The 12,671-nt window shown below is 34.8% G+C and overlaps 1 protein-coding gene across 3 annotated transcripts in view; it reads right to left on the reverse strand.

Annotated features, from left to right (window-relative positions):
- FANCL (Fanconi anemia, complementation group L) overlaps positions 1-12,671 on the reverse strand; it is a 90,216-nt gene that overhangs the window by 58,435 nt on the left and 19,110 nt on the right. For all 3 annotated transcript variants that reach the window (XM_010862940.1, XM_010862941.1, XM_010862938.1), the window contains exons 4-5: positions 9,251-9,307; positions 3,468-3,568 (exon numbers count right to left, since the gene is read on the reverse strand). In XM_010862940.1, the coding sequence (XP_010861242.1) occupies positions 3,468-3,568; positions 9,251-9,307 (158 nt within the window). The remainder of the gene's footprint in view (positions 1-3,467; positions 3,569-9,250; positions 9,308-12,671) is intronic.

Consider the following 12,671-nt stretch of genomic DNA (forward strand, 5'->3'; position numbering starts at 1 on the left):
AGAAAGAGTTGGACATGACAGAGCGACTAACACTTTCACTTTTCAATCATGTTACTAAGCAGAAACAGGGAGACAACATTTTACATTTTTTGTTGTTGTTATATAATATTCAACTTTGTACTGAATCAATTGTGACAATAAAGGAAAACCTTTACTTTTTGCTCTTAAAAAAAAAGTCTAGGTCTTGGTATTTACCTAACAGAGTTAAAAAATAACATCCACATGAAAAACCTGCACACAGCTGTTTACAGCAGCTTTCATAACTGCCAAAACTTGGAAGCAAGCAAGATGTCCTTCAGCTTGTGAATGGATAAACTGTGGTTCACCCAGACAATGAAATATTATTCAGTGCTAAAAACAAATGAGCTATGAAAAGATTGAGAAGAAATTGAAATACATAGTACCAGTGAAATAAGTCAACATGAAAAGACTTCATAATGTATGATTCCAATCACATGATATTTTGGAAAAGGCAAAACTTTTGGAGAGAGTGAACAGAGCAGTAGTTGCCAGGGGTCAGAGCAGAAGAAGGGATGAGTAGGTAGAACATAAGGTATTTCGGAGGTAGTGAAATTACTGTGTACCGTATTATAGTAGCAGATACATGTTTTTATACATTTGTCCAAAACGAGAGAAAGCATATGACTAAGAGTATATGCTACCGTAAACTGTGGTTTGGGGGTGATAACAATATGTCAGTGTGGGTTCATCCACTGTAACCAATGTACCACTCTGACAGGGGATGCTGATAATGGGGGAATCTAAGGGTTTATTTGGGGGAAGAAAGCATATGGAAAATCTCCATACCCTCCTAATTTTGTGATGACCCCAAAATTACTCTTAAAAAAACAAGTCTATTAACAAAAATTAATAAAAGTACCAGGAATGCCAAGATCCAGGACTATACTGACAGAAAATCACACAAAAATAATAAATTAAAAATAGACTCAAGTGGATCTAGATTACGGGAGTAGGTAGGAAAAATTTTAAACTATGAAAATATAGAGAAAAAATAAGAGGATTTCAATAGAGCATTAAAATCTAGTAGAGTTATACTAATACCCAACAAAGTAGACATTAAGGTAAGAAATATTACTAGATACATAAAGAAACATTTAATGATGAGGGAAAATCACAAGGAAGATGCAGCAATTATAAATCTATATGCACTCTAAAATTAAAAACAGAACTTCAATATGATTCAGCAATTCCATTTCTGAGTATATGTCTGAAACAAATCACAATGTCAAAGAGATACCTGCACACCCATCAATGCAGCATTATTTACAACAGCCAACACGGAAACAACCCAAGTGCCCACGGACAGATGAATGGATAAATAAAATGTGGTCTGTGTGTGTATATATATACATACACCATGGAATATTTTTCAACCATAAAAAAGGACATTCTACCATTTGCAACAACATGGATGACCTCTAATGCGCATTATGCTAAATGAAATAAGACAAACAGAAAAAGGCATGATGTCACTTATATGTGGCATCTAAAAAGTATCCTAAAATACTAAATTCATAGATACAGAGAAAAGACTGGGGGTTGCCAGAGATGGCTGTGGAAGGTGAGTGCAATGAGTGAAAAGAAATCATCAGGTACAAACTTCCAGTTAGAAAATAATTAATCGGAGTGTAATTGCTTATATACATTACAGCTTATATAGTGACTGTAGCTTATAATATTGAACAGACGACCCTTGAACAACATGGGGGTTAGATGCACCAACCTTCAACACAGTCGAAAATCCACCTATAACTTTACAGTAGGCCCTCCATTGCTGCAGTTCCACATCCATGCATTAAACCAACGGTAGATCAGACAGTACTGCAGTAACATTCACTGAAAAAAATCTGCATATAAGAACCTGTGATGTTCAAGGGTCAACTGTATCATAGATTTCAAAGCTGCTAAAAGTAAATCTTCCAAGTTCTCATCATAAGAAAAAAAAAATATGTATGTATGCTTACAGATGTTATCTAGACTTCTTGTGGCAATCATTTCATAATGCATAGACACACTGAATGCTGTACATGTGTATGAGTTCAGTCACTCTGTTGTGTCTGCCTTTTACAACCCCGTGGACTGTAGCCCACCAGTTTCCTCTGTCCATTCAATTTTCCAGGCAAAAATACTGAAGGAGGTTGCCACCTCCTACTACAAGGGATCTTCCTGACCCAGAGACTGAACTCATCTCTCACTGCACTGGTAGGCAGATTTTTTACCACTGAACCACCTGAGAAGTTCATTACATTGTACACCTGAAACTAGTATATGGTCAAGTATACCTCAATAAAAAAATATTAAAAGCAATTCTTTAGTCAGAAGGAAAATTATTCCAGACATGATAAAAATGCATTAAGGAAGGAATAAAGAACACTGGGAGAAATAATTGTGTGTGTATGTATAAACACTGACTTTAAAAACAATAATAATGTTTGTCAAATTTAAATATAGAATTAAAATGCATTATAACAATAACAACAGGGGGAGAAACTGCAATAGAATTTTAGATCCTCACAACATAAGAAAACTGGTAAAGATAACAATATACATTTTGCTATGTGTCTATTGTAATCTCTAAGATAACCTCTAAAAGAATAAAAAAAGTATATACCTAACAAGTTAATAGAAAAATATAATAAAAATTGTGATTAATTCAAATAAAGGCAGATCAAGAGAAAAACACAAAATATATGAGACAAACAGAAAACATGCAGCAAGAGAGTAGATATAAAACTAAGTAAATCGGGTGATGTCAGTCATTGGCAGTTGGAAGCTCCTAAAATTCTCCTCTCATACAATAGCAACAAGAAATTGACCCAAAAATTTCAGCAAAAAAGTATACAAGATGAGTGAGTGAAAGTCGCTCAGTCGTGTCCGACTCTTTGTGACCCCATGGACTGTAGCCCACCAGGCTCCTCTGTCCATGGAATTCTCCAGGCCAGAATACTGGAAGAGGTAGCCTTTCCCTTCTCCAGGGGATCTTTCCAACCCAGGGATCAAACCCAGGTCTCCAGCACTGCAGGCAGATTCTTTACTGGGTCACAAGAGAAGCCCATATGAGGTGAGGGATAAGCTAATTAATGCAACTGTGGGAATCCTCTCACAATGTACAGGTATATCAAACCACCACACAGTGCACTTTAACTATGTTAAAATTTTATTTGTCAATCATATCTCACTACAACTAAAAGAAAACAAAGTAACATTGATAACTTCTTAGCTTACTGTGTACATAAAAAGGTTATTTTTTCCAAATTATATTTAGTATTTTACCTTGTAAGTCAATTTTTTATGCTGACACACCTTTAATTCATATTCACAAAAAGGATCAGATACTCTAACTACAATGAAATGCTTTGACTAAAAACTGCTAAAGCTGCAAATATATCAAATTGAAATGTGTTAAGAAATAGGCATTTCTAAAACATATTTTAAAACAGACATACTTATCCCAACCAAGAGTTCTTATTTCTCCAATAAGGCTTGAGTAGAACTTGGGAGGAGAAGGTAGTACATATGGTTCTTTTTTATTCTTTAAAGCAGCTTCCTGTTTAAAAGAAAAAATGTGAATCAGCTGTGGAATGCTACACAATGAATTATTAGTACCTGACTACAAAACACAACTCTTGCACCTCATTAACATGTCCATTATTTTTATAGCAAATCCAGCTGATTTCCCTCCTCATAAAAAAAAAAAAAAAGACAAAAATGGGGTAAAGGACTGTACCAAAGGTAACGTAAAAATGTCAATTATTATACCATACAAACTTAAGTCTAATATTCTCCTAAACTATCATGTCTATCACAGATGAAAAAGGATCACCAAAAAACAAAGCAAAATCCTCATCCTCAAGGCTTTACTATTTTTCTACCCCTGTGGATATAATGTTTGATAGAAAGAAACATGTACCTTTAAAAAAAAGCCTGAATTCTATGTACATGGCCTAGACCGACATATTTGTACACCATTATGAATCACATTCTTACAAACAAAAATCCTTCTTTATCACAATAAATAGTTAACCTGTTAATTTCCTTTACTGACTTCCACGCTGTATTACTCCCAGACCAGCAAAGCATTTTGCCATCTATCTGGTTAGATCACAGCTTCTTTCTCCACTAAACCTACCTATGACATCTTTAAGATGATTTATGTTCCCCTGAACAAAACTAAACTTCACATTTTTTACAAGCAATACAAGCATCACTAGAGTTGCTGAGGCTGAAAATTACCAATTACTTCAAAGGTGTTAACCTGGACAGTATCTTACTTGGAAAGTAAAAAATAAATGTACATATGAATTACACAGAGGTTCATACTGTTTGGGTTATTAAAAGGTATTATAAAAAACAGGCTTCCCAGATGGCTCAGTGATAAAGAATCCACCTGCCAATGCAGGAGACACAAGAGACCCAGAGTTCAATCCCTGGGTCTGGAAGATCTCCTGGAGAAGGAAATGACAGCCCACTCCAGTATTCTTGCCTGGGAAATCCCATGTACAGATGAGCCTGGCTGGCTACAGTCCATGGGGTTGCAAACAGACATGACTAAGCACATTATAAAAATTAAAGAAATAAAAAATTTAAAAAACAGATATAATAACAAAAGAACATAAGAACAAGTATAAAATTATAAAGATTTCTGGTAACCTTAATAAAAAGTATACATTTTTATTCACTTAAATATGTTTATTAACATGGATAGAAGGCTACTAAATTAACACTACAAAAGACTAGACTTTTACAAAACAGCATTTCAAAAATCAGGACTGCTAACTGAAACTACTTAAATACAGTTCTAAATCTGCTTTAAGATAAAAACAAACAAACAAAACCCTGAAAGCTGGTTAGTAAGGGCTAGAATGTCAATTTGAATTAGAAAGGAAGCTCCTAGAAGACAAAAAGTATACTGCCTTTTCATAAACTACTTAGTGCTGTATATAAACAACCTGTGGTCCACAAAATTAGTATTAAGATTCTCCTGTTACAAATACGACTAACAGGAGTCAGTATAGTTCCTGTACTTACAAACATGTAAGAGTACACAGTATTTCTTTGGAAATTTTTTTCAATTCAAAAATATTAATTACTGTTATTAATATATACTGAAGATAAAAACAAACTTGGATAATAATTTACTGGGATAAAAGAGTACTTTAATTCTAGATTTATGGCATTTGCTAACTCTGCCTTCTACTTTGGGTCAGACAAGTTATTCCTATTCTAGAACTGTAACAGAGAAAAGTGCAAAGACAGAGAAGCAAAGTGTTCTTGTGGAGAATGAAGCAAAGGTACTTAGAAGAAAGAACACAGGCTTTACAAACCAGGAGTTTAGATCCTAACTTTAAACAATTAAGTTTTGAGGCCTTAGGCACTCAGTGACTCAGCTCTAAAAAAGGAATAAAATAACCTACCTGTTGAGTTCTTTTAAAATATAATTGTTCATTTAATAAATATGTATCAAACTCCTACTACATGCCTAGTTAGCACTAGGAAACTCCAAGAGAAATTTAACAAAATGTCCTGAAATAAGTTCAACAGCTACTGATTTCATTTGGGCAACATTCTCAATATTTTCACCAGGGATTATATTAGGTTAACCCTATTACTAATAATACAACCCAATAAATAAACTAATAATTCTTACATCTTTAGGTAGACTGCCACAAATGTACAACAGTATTACCAACCCTGTCCACAATTTTAGAGAGTTAAAGTACAGGATCTCATTTAGGAAAGCAAAAACAAATGTACTAAACAGACTACTATGAATTAGAGATCAATCACACTATTTTAAACTAATGAGTATTTCTTCAAAATTAAATGACCGTGAGAGCTTAAATTAGCTTCACAGTAAAGCCTAATGGGCCACATAGTTTTACTCTGGTTCTCTTAGTCCTATTTGTGTAGCTTATCGAAATTATGATAAAAAGCCAAAAGAAACTTTTCAACTTTTGTCCAATGTCAAGGAGACGCAAACCAAAATGTTTCACTACTTCAACCTTTTTAAGGTTATCATGTTGTAGCCTTTGACAAAATTTACAATGAACTTTGATAAACCTCATAACTACAGTTTACAAATTTATAAGTCAAAATTTAAACTTTAGAAAGTGACTTTTTAAATACTTTCATTTGATCCCAAACTTTTCACCAAAGCCTCTGTCATGAATATTAAAAAAAAGAATTCAAAACAAATCTAGCAAGCAAATTAAGTTCTCAATATGTGGCAGCTGCTGCTAACAATAAAGAGAAAACAGAACCACAAAGAAATAACAAAATGCTTTCAGTTGTTAGTAGAAATACAGTGGCACTGTAATTTTATAAAACAAATACAAGAAATATTTTATAGGTGTGAGAAATGCATAAGTAAAACATAAAATTATAACTATGTTAATACTCAAAATGGAAAAGAAAAACTAAAAATAGAATTACCACATGATCCAACAATCCTACTCCTAGGAATTTAACCAGACAAAATTAACTCAAAAAGACACAAGCACCCTATTTTCATAGCAGCACTGTTCACAACAGCCAAAACATAGAAACAACCTAAATGTCCATCAGCAGATGAATGGATACAGAAGATGTGGTACATGTATAAAATGGAGTACTACTCAACTATTAAAAAATAATAATAATAATGCCATTCGCAGCAACATGGCTGCAAATAGAGATTATCACATTAAGTGAAGTCTAAGAAAGAGAAAGACAAATACTGTATGATATCATTTGTATGTGCAATCTACAATCTGGCCAAAATGAACCCATCTACAAAACGGAAACAGACTCATAGACATAGAGAACAGATTTGTGCTCGCCAAGGAAGAGGGGAGGAGGGGGAGATGGCCTGGGAGTTTGGGTTTGGTAGATACAAACGATTACATTTAGAATGGACAAACGAGGTCCTACTATACAGCACAGGGAACTATATACAATATCCTGTGATTAACCATAATGGAAAAGAATATTAAAAAGAATGTATATGTGTGCATAACTGAGTCACTCTGCTGTACATAAGAAACTGGCACAACACTGTAAATCAACAGTACTTCAAAAGAAATACTAGAAATGAAAACTCAGATTTAAGAGGAAAGAGATACAAGCATAAAAGTCAAAAAAGTAAAACCCCTATGCCAGATGTGAATTGAAAATACTGAAATGAACACAGGTAATAGCAAAGGTCTGAATAGTCAAAGCTATGGTTTCTCCAGTAATCACGTATGGATGTGAGAGGTGGACCATAAAGAAGGGAGTGCTGAGTGCTGAAGAACTGATGCTTTCAAATTGTGGTGCTGGAGAAGACTTCTGAGAATCCCTTAAACAGTAAGGAAATCAAACCAGTCAATCCTAAAGGAAATCAACCCTGACTATTCACTGGAAGGACTGATGCTGAAGATATTTTGGCCAGGTGATGTGAAGAGCAGACTCATTGGAAAAGATCCTGATGATGGGAAAGATTAAGGGCAGGGGGAGAAGAAGGTGACAGAGGATAAGATGGTTGGATGGCATCACCAACTCAATGGACCTGAGTTTGAGCAAACTCTGGCAAATAGTGAAGGACAGGGAAGCCTGGGGTGCTACAGTCCATGGGGTCACCATGGACTGAAGAGTCCATGTCTGAAGAGTCAGACATGACTTAGTGCCTGAACAACAAATAGCAATGAACATGCCAGTTTCAAGACTGTGGCATCCAAATACCATTTTCTACAAAGAAACCATATCTCTTTGGTAAAACAGAATAAGTGAATGAAACTGGGGCAACTGGTGCCACAAAGCGAAGCTTATATTGTGTTAAAAGAACTCAGCAGCCAACATGAAAGGACTTATATTGACCAAAACTGGTAAAATTTAAGCATTAAAAAGAATAATAATCACAATGGACTAAAGTTAGTCAAATACTTTAAAATACACGGGTTCATAATATTAAAAAAATCATTAGTTCCCTTTGAATTCCTAGGTACCAACTCATTATTCTTAAAATTGATTTTAAAAAAAGGAAAAAAAATCAAGCACTTATCCTCATTCCAGTATGGGCAAGATCTCAAATTTACCAAATAAATGATGAGGGGAACTTCTTTTCTGTAAAATTTTCAGCTAATTAATGTAGACGATGGATTTTTAAAAATCACCATTTGCAACCCCTAACAAAACAGTGGATGTAGTTAATGACCATCACTGGAAGCTAAAATCAGTAGGTGATAGGCTGATCAGAAACTTTATATTGGATGGATCTAAACCTACTGACTAATCTTAACTCTATTAAATGAGGAACTACCACACACCATGTACCTCCTATGCAGAGTAAGAAGTACAGAGCATAAATTATTATTATCAGGAGAAATGCATGCAACTTCATTCAGACCTCTAGATTTAACTGCCAGATTACAAAAAAAAAAAAAAGTAGAATATGATAAGAGATAGCATGAATATCTAATGAACCAAATTCAGAATGTAGGAAACCTTTTAAAATGCTCCAGTCCCCTTCTCCTAAAAGAGTAGGTAGGTAAAGAAATATCTTAGGCAAAACTTTGAATTTTGCTCATGGGTCCTGGGTATTTACTGTAGTCATCCTTCCTTTGCTAATCAAGTATCTTATGTATCCATGCATGCTAATTCGTTTCAATCATGTCCAACTCTTTGTGATCCCATGGACTGTAGCCTGCCAGGTTCCTCTGTCCATGGGAATTCTCCAGGCAAGAATACTGGAGTGGGTTGCCCTGCCTTCCTCCAGGGAATTTTCCCAACCCATGTCTCTTATGTCTCCTGCATTGGCAGACAGGTTCTTTCTCACTAGCGCCACCTATGCAATTTATGCACAGTTAACTGAATAATCAATTGTACATAACTGTATATATGTAATGAAGCTTAACAAGTTTTTCAGAAATCTGTAACTGTATATGAAATTATTTCTACATTGTACTGTATCTTTAAGAGTGATTTTTTAATCTCTGTTGATGTTACATTCTCTAACAGACCAGAAGTACACTTTATTTCTTCACCACCTGTCCAAGTCTAGCGTCACGTGTACCCATCAAATTGGTTCTTACACACAGTTCTATTCCTCTTGCAGTTCCAGAAAAGTACCATCCACATTTATGCACTAGTAAAATAAAACATTAAATGACTGAGAGTTGAGAAGTTTTAAATTCTAATGTTAGTTTTTAAAGGAATTACAAAAACACACCAGATTTACAGAGTATAATGACAGTGTTAAAAAACAAATTCTTACCAAAACCATCTTCAACTCCATCATAAAACTCACTAGATCAGGAGACTGCTGCATTCTCTAGACCAAAACATATTTTTAATTAATTTCAGTGTACAATGAATACTCCATGAACTGGAAATGGAAACTTAAGTCCATATAGATATAAAAAAAATTAACTATCTTAAAAGTATAAGAATTGAATTATTGGTCATCAACAGTATTATTTCTACCACTTTCATTCTGAAAGAGTAATTAAAGCCCTCAAATCTAATTTGGTGAGATATGCTGAATTAGGTAAGCATGGCACTTAAAGTCTCACACATGACTCTATTTCTTCAGCACTGACTACTGTCAAGTTTAGCAAATCTAGCAAACCACAGCACTATTAAAAAAAATAGTATGACAATGTCAAGAGGAGTATGAAATATAAAAATCAGGCAAATCTATACAATTAAATCTAGTTAGAACAATGAATTAACTAATCAATAATACTGTCTATTTTAATTTTTCTTTGACCTTAAAGACTGCCTATAGTTGTTAATTTTGTCCTTTCACAACTAATCTGTATTAATTCAAAAGGAGTCAATCTTTCAATAAGGTAAAACAGTTACAGTAATACGACAAAAAGGAAATAACTTCTGAAGTACAATGTTAAAGTGTCAGGGCTCCATTTCCTAGAAATCTTTGATTCTTAAAAGAAAATTATTATAAAATAAAAGCAAAAAAATTCTCATTAAAATTGCTCTATTAAATAAATCTACACCATTTCTCTGCTTGAAATCAAAATAATGTTATTTTTGCTACTTTTTCTAATGCACTGCACTACCACCACACAGTTCTAAAGCATATATGTAAATCTCAGTTTTTAGAGGAGAAAAATAATAATCTAAAGTATTCAACAATACATGAGGCATATGATTCATACCTTAATGTAGCTTGGTAGGGCACATGTTTGCAGAACAAATCTTTGACCTTCCCTTCTTCTATATATTTCCCCTGTAGTTGACTAGTGATGAGTAATAAATTATACCAAAAGTGTGCAAACTACAGCTCAGAGGCTAAATCCAGCCCAATAGCTGTTTTTATAGAGTTGTAATGAAATGCAGCCATGCCTATTCATTTACCTCTTGTCAAAGCTGCTCTGTGCTACAAGGGCAGAGCTATGTAGTCATAACTGAGATCTTAGGGTCCACACACCTGTAAAATTTACCACCTGGCCCTTCATAGAAAAGACTGCTGACCACACCTCCCACTTTGACTCACATTTAATGAAGTTAAAAATGATACCAGGAAAGAATAGTAACGTTCACCTGGACTTTGGAATAAAACAAAGACTAAAACTAATACTGGGTACTACAGTATTGGAGGGCAGCGGGGGAGATACATAATTGGGACTTTTTCTAGGAACTCTCTTGGTGAATTGGTGGAGAAAAACTTAGGAATCTTAAGTCTTCATTAAGAGTTTTTCTTCCAGCTATTTAGCTACCTCATTAGATTCATTTCTTAAACTTTAGCATACAACATAGTCTCAGTGAAACGGGAGGGGACGGTGGAGAGAACACAAAGAGAAATCATTTAAACATTCCCTTAAACATATGCTGTAAATTATATTGCCAGCAATGACAGTCTACTTTCTACAAATCAAACAATTTCCTGTATTTCTTTGTGGTTCAGTACTGCTTTAAGTGAGAGTAACTGTCATTGTCATTTACCATAGATAATAACCTGCTTTAAGATAGAGAAAACAGATCAGGAAACACACACAAATTAATAAACCATTAAAAGAAAGACAGTTCTATTTACATCTACTTTTCTACGAGAGGTTTTTCATTATTTTCAATTGCTTCAGTAACTGATTTGCTTGTTTCTCTAATCTTTAAAAGAATTTTCAGGTAGAGGAACCTAAACATTACGAATAACTGAATTTGGGTGGGGATGTTGATAAAGTGGGTGAAGGGTGTCAAAAGCATAAACTTATAAATTAAAAAAATAAATAAAAAGTAACTAAATAAATCCTGCCTATATTTCATCTATGCTGCCTTTACATCTACTCTTATTACATACGCATACATGATCCTAAGTGATTTCCACCCCACTTTTTTGTAGCTAATCTTGAACTACAATCACATTTTTGCCACAGATAACCTACAACTCCTAAATGAGTCCTGGGATAATTTTGGTTATCACTGCTATTCAGGAAGAGAGAGTGAATGCATTTGAAGGCCCTGAAGTTCCAAGCATGGAAATAAAGTTTCAACACAAATGCTACCGGGAAATGTGCTGAGGATTTTAGACAGAAAATATTTTACATAAAATATGGCTCCTTAAAATGCTTGATAGAGAAAAAGCCTACAGAATTCAGCAACAACTAAACCAGTGTGTTATATAACACTTTGCAAAATAGGTTTTAAAAAGAGCATATTTAGTAACTTCCTAACCTCACTTGGCAAAATGGTTGTCTGGAAAGGTCTTAAAAATGGCTGACAAAAGAAGAGAAGCGAAAGGCAAAGGAGAAAAGGAAAGATATACCCATTTGAATGCAGAGTTCCAAAGAACAGCAAGGAGAGATCAGAAAGCCTTCCTAAGGGATCAGTGCAAAGAAATAGAGGAAAACAATAGAATGGGGAAGACTTGAGATCTCTTCAAGAAAATTAGATACCAAGGGAACATTTCATGCAAAGATGGGCACAATAAAGGACAGAAATGGTATGGACCTAACAGAAGCAGAAGCTATTAAGAAGAGGTGGCAGGAATACACAGAAGAACTATACAAAAAAGATCTTCATGACCAAGATAACCATGATGGTGGGATCACTCACCCAGAGCCACACTTCCTGGAATGTGAAGTCAAGCAGGCCTTAGGAAGCATCACTACGAACAAAGCTAGTGGAAGTGATGGAATTCCAGGTGAGCTATTTCAAATTCTAAAAGATGATGCTGTCAAAGTGCTGCACTCAATATACCAGCAAATTTGAAAACCCCAGCAGTGGCCACAGTACTGGAAAAAGTCAGTTTTCATCCCAATCCCAAAAAAAGGCAATGCCAAAGAATGTTCAAACTACCTCACAATTGCCCTCATCTCACACGCCAGCAAAGTAATGCTCAAAATTTGCCAAGCCAGGCTTTAACAGTACATGAACCACGAACATCCAGATGTTCAGCTGGTTTTAGAAAAGGCAGAGCAACAAGAGATCATATTGCCAACATGCGTTGGATCATAGAAAAAGAAAAAGAGTTCCAGAAAAACATCTACTTCTGCTTTATTGACTATGCCAAACCTTTTGACTGTGTGGATCACAACAAACTGTGGAAAATTCTGAAAGAGATGGGAATACCAGACCACCTTACCTGCCTCTTGAGAAATCTGTATGCAGGTTAAGAAGCAACAGTTAGAACTGGACATGGAACAACAGACTGGTTCCAAATCAGGAAAGGAGTATGT

The sequence above is a fragment of the Bison bison genome, unplaced genomic scaffold (genome assembly GCF_000754665.1).
Source record: "Bison bison bison isolate TAMUID 2011002044 unplaced genomic scaffold, Bison_UMD1.0 scf7180017864486, whole genome shotgun sequence".
In the NCBI taxonomy this organism is placed as follows: domain Eukaryota; kingdom Metazoa; phylum Chordata; class Mammalia; order Artiodactyla; family Bovidae; genus Bison; species Bison bison.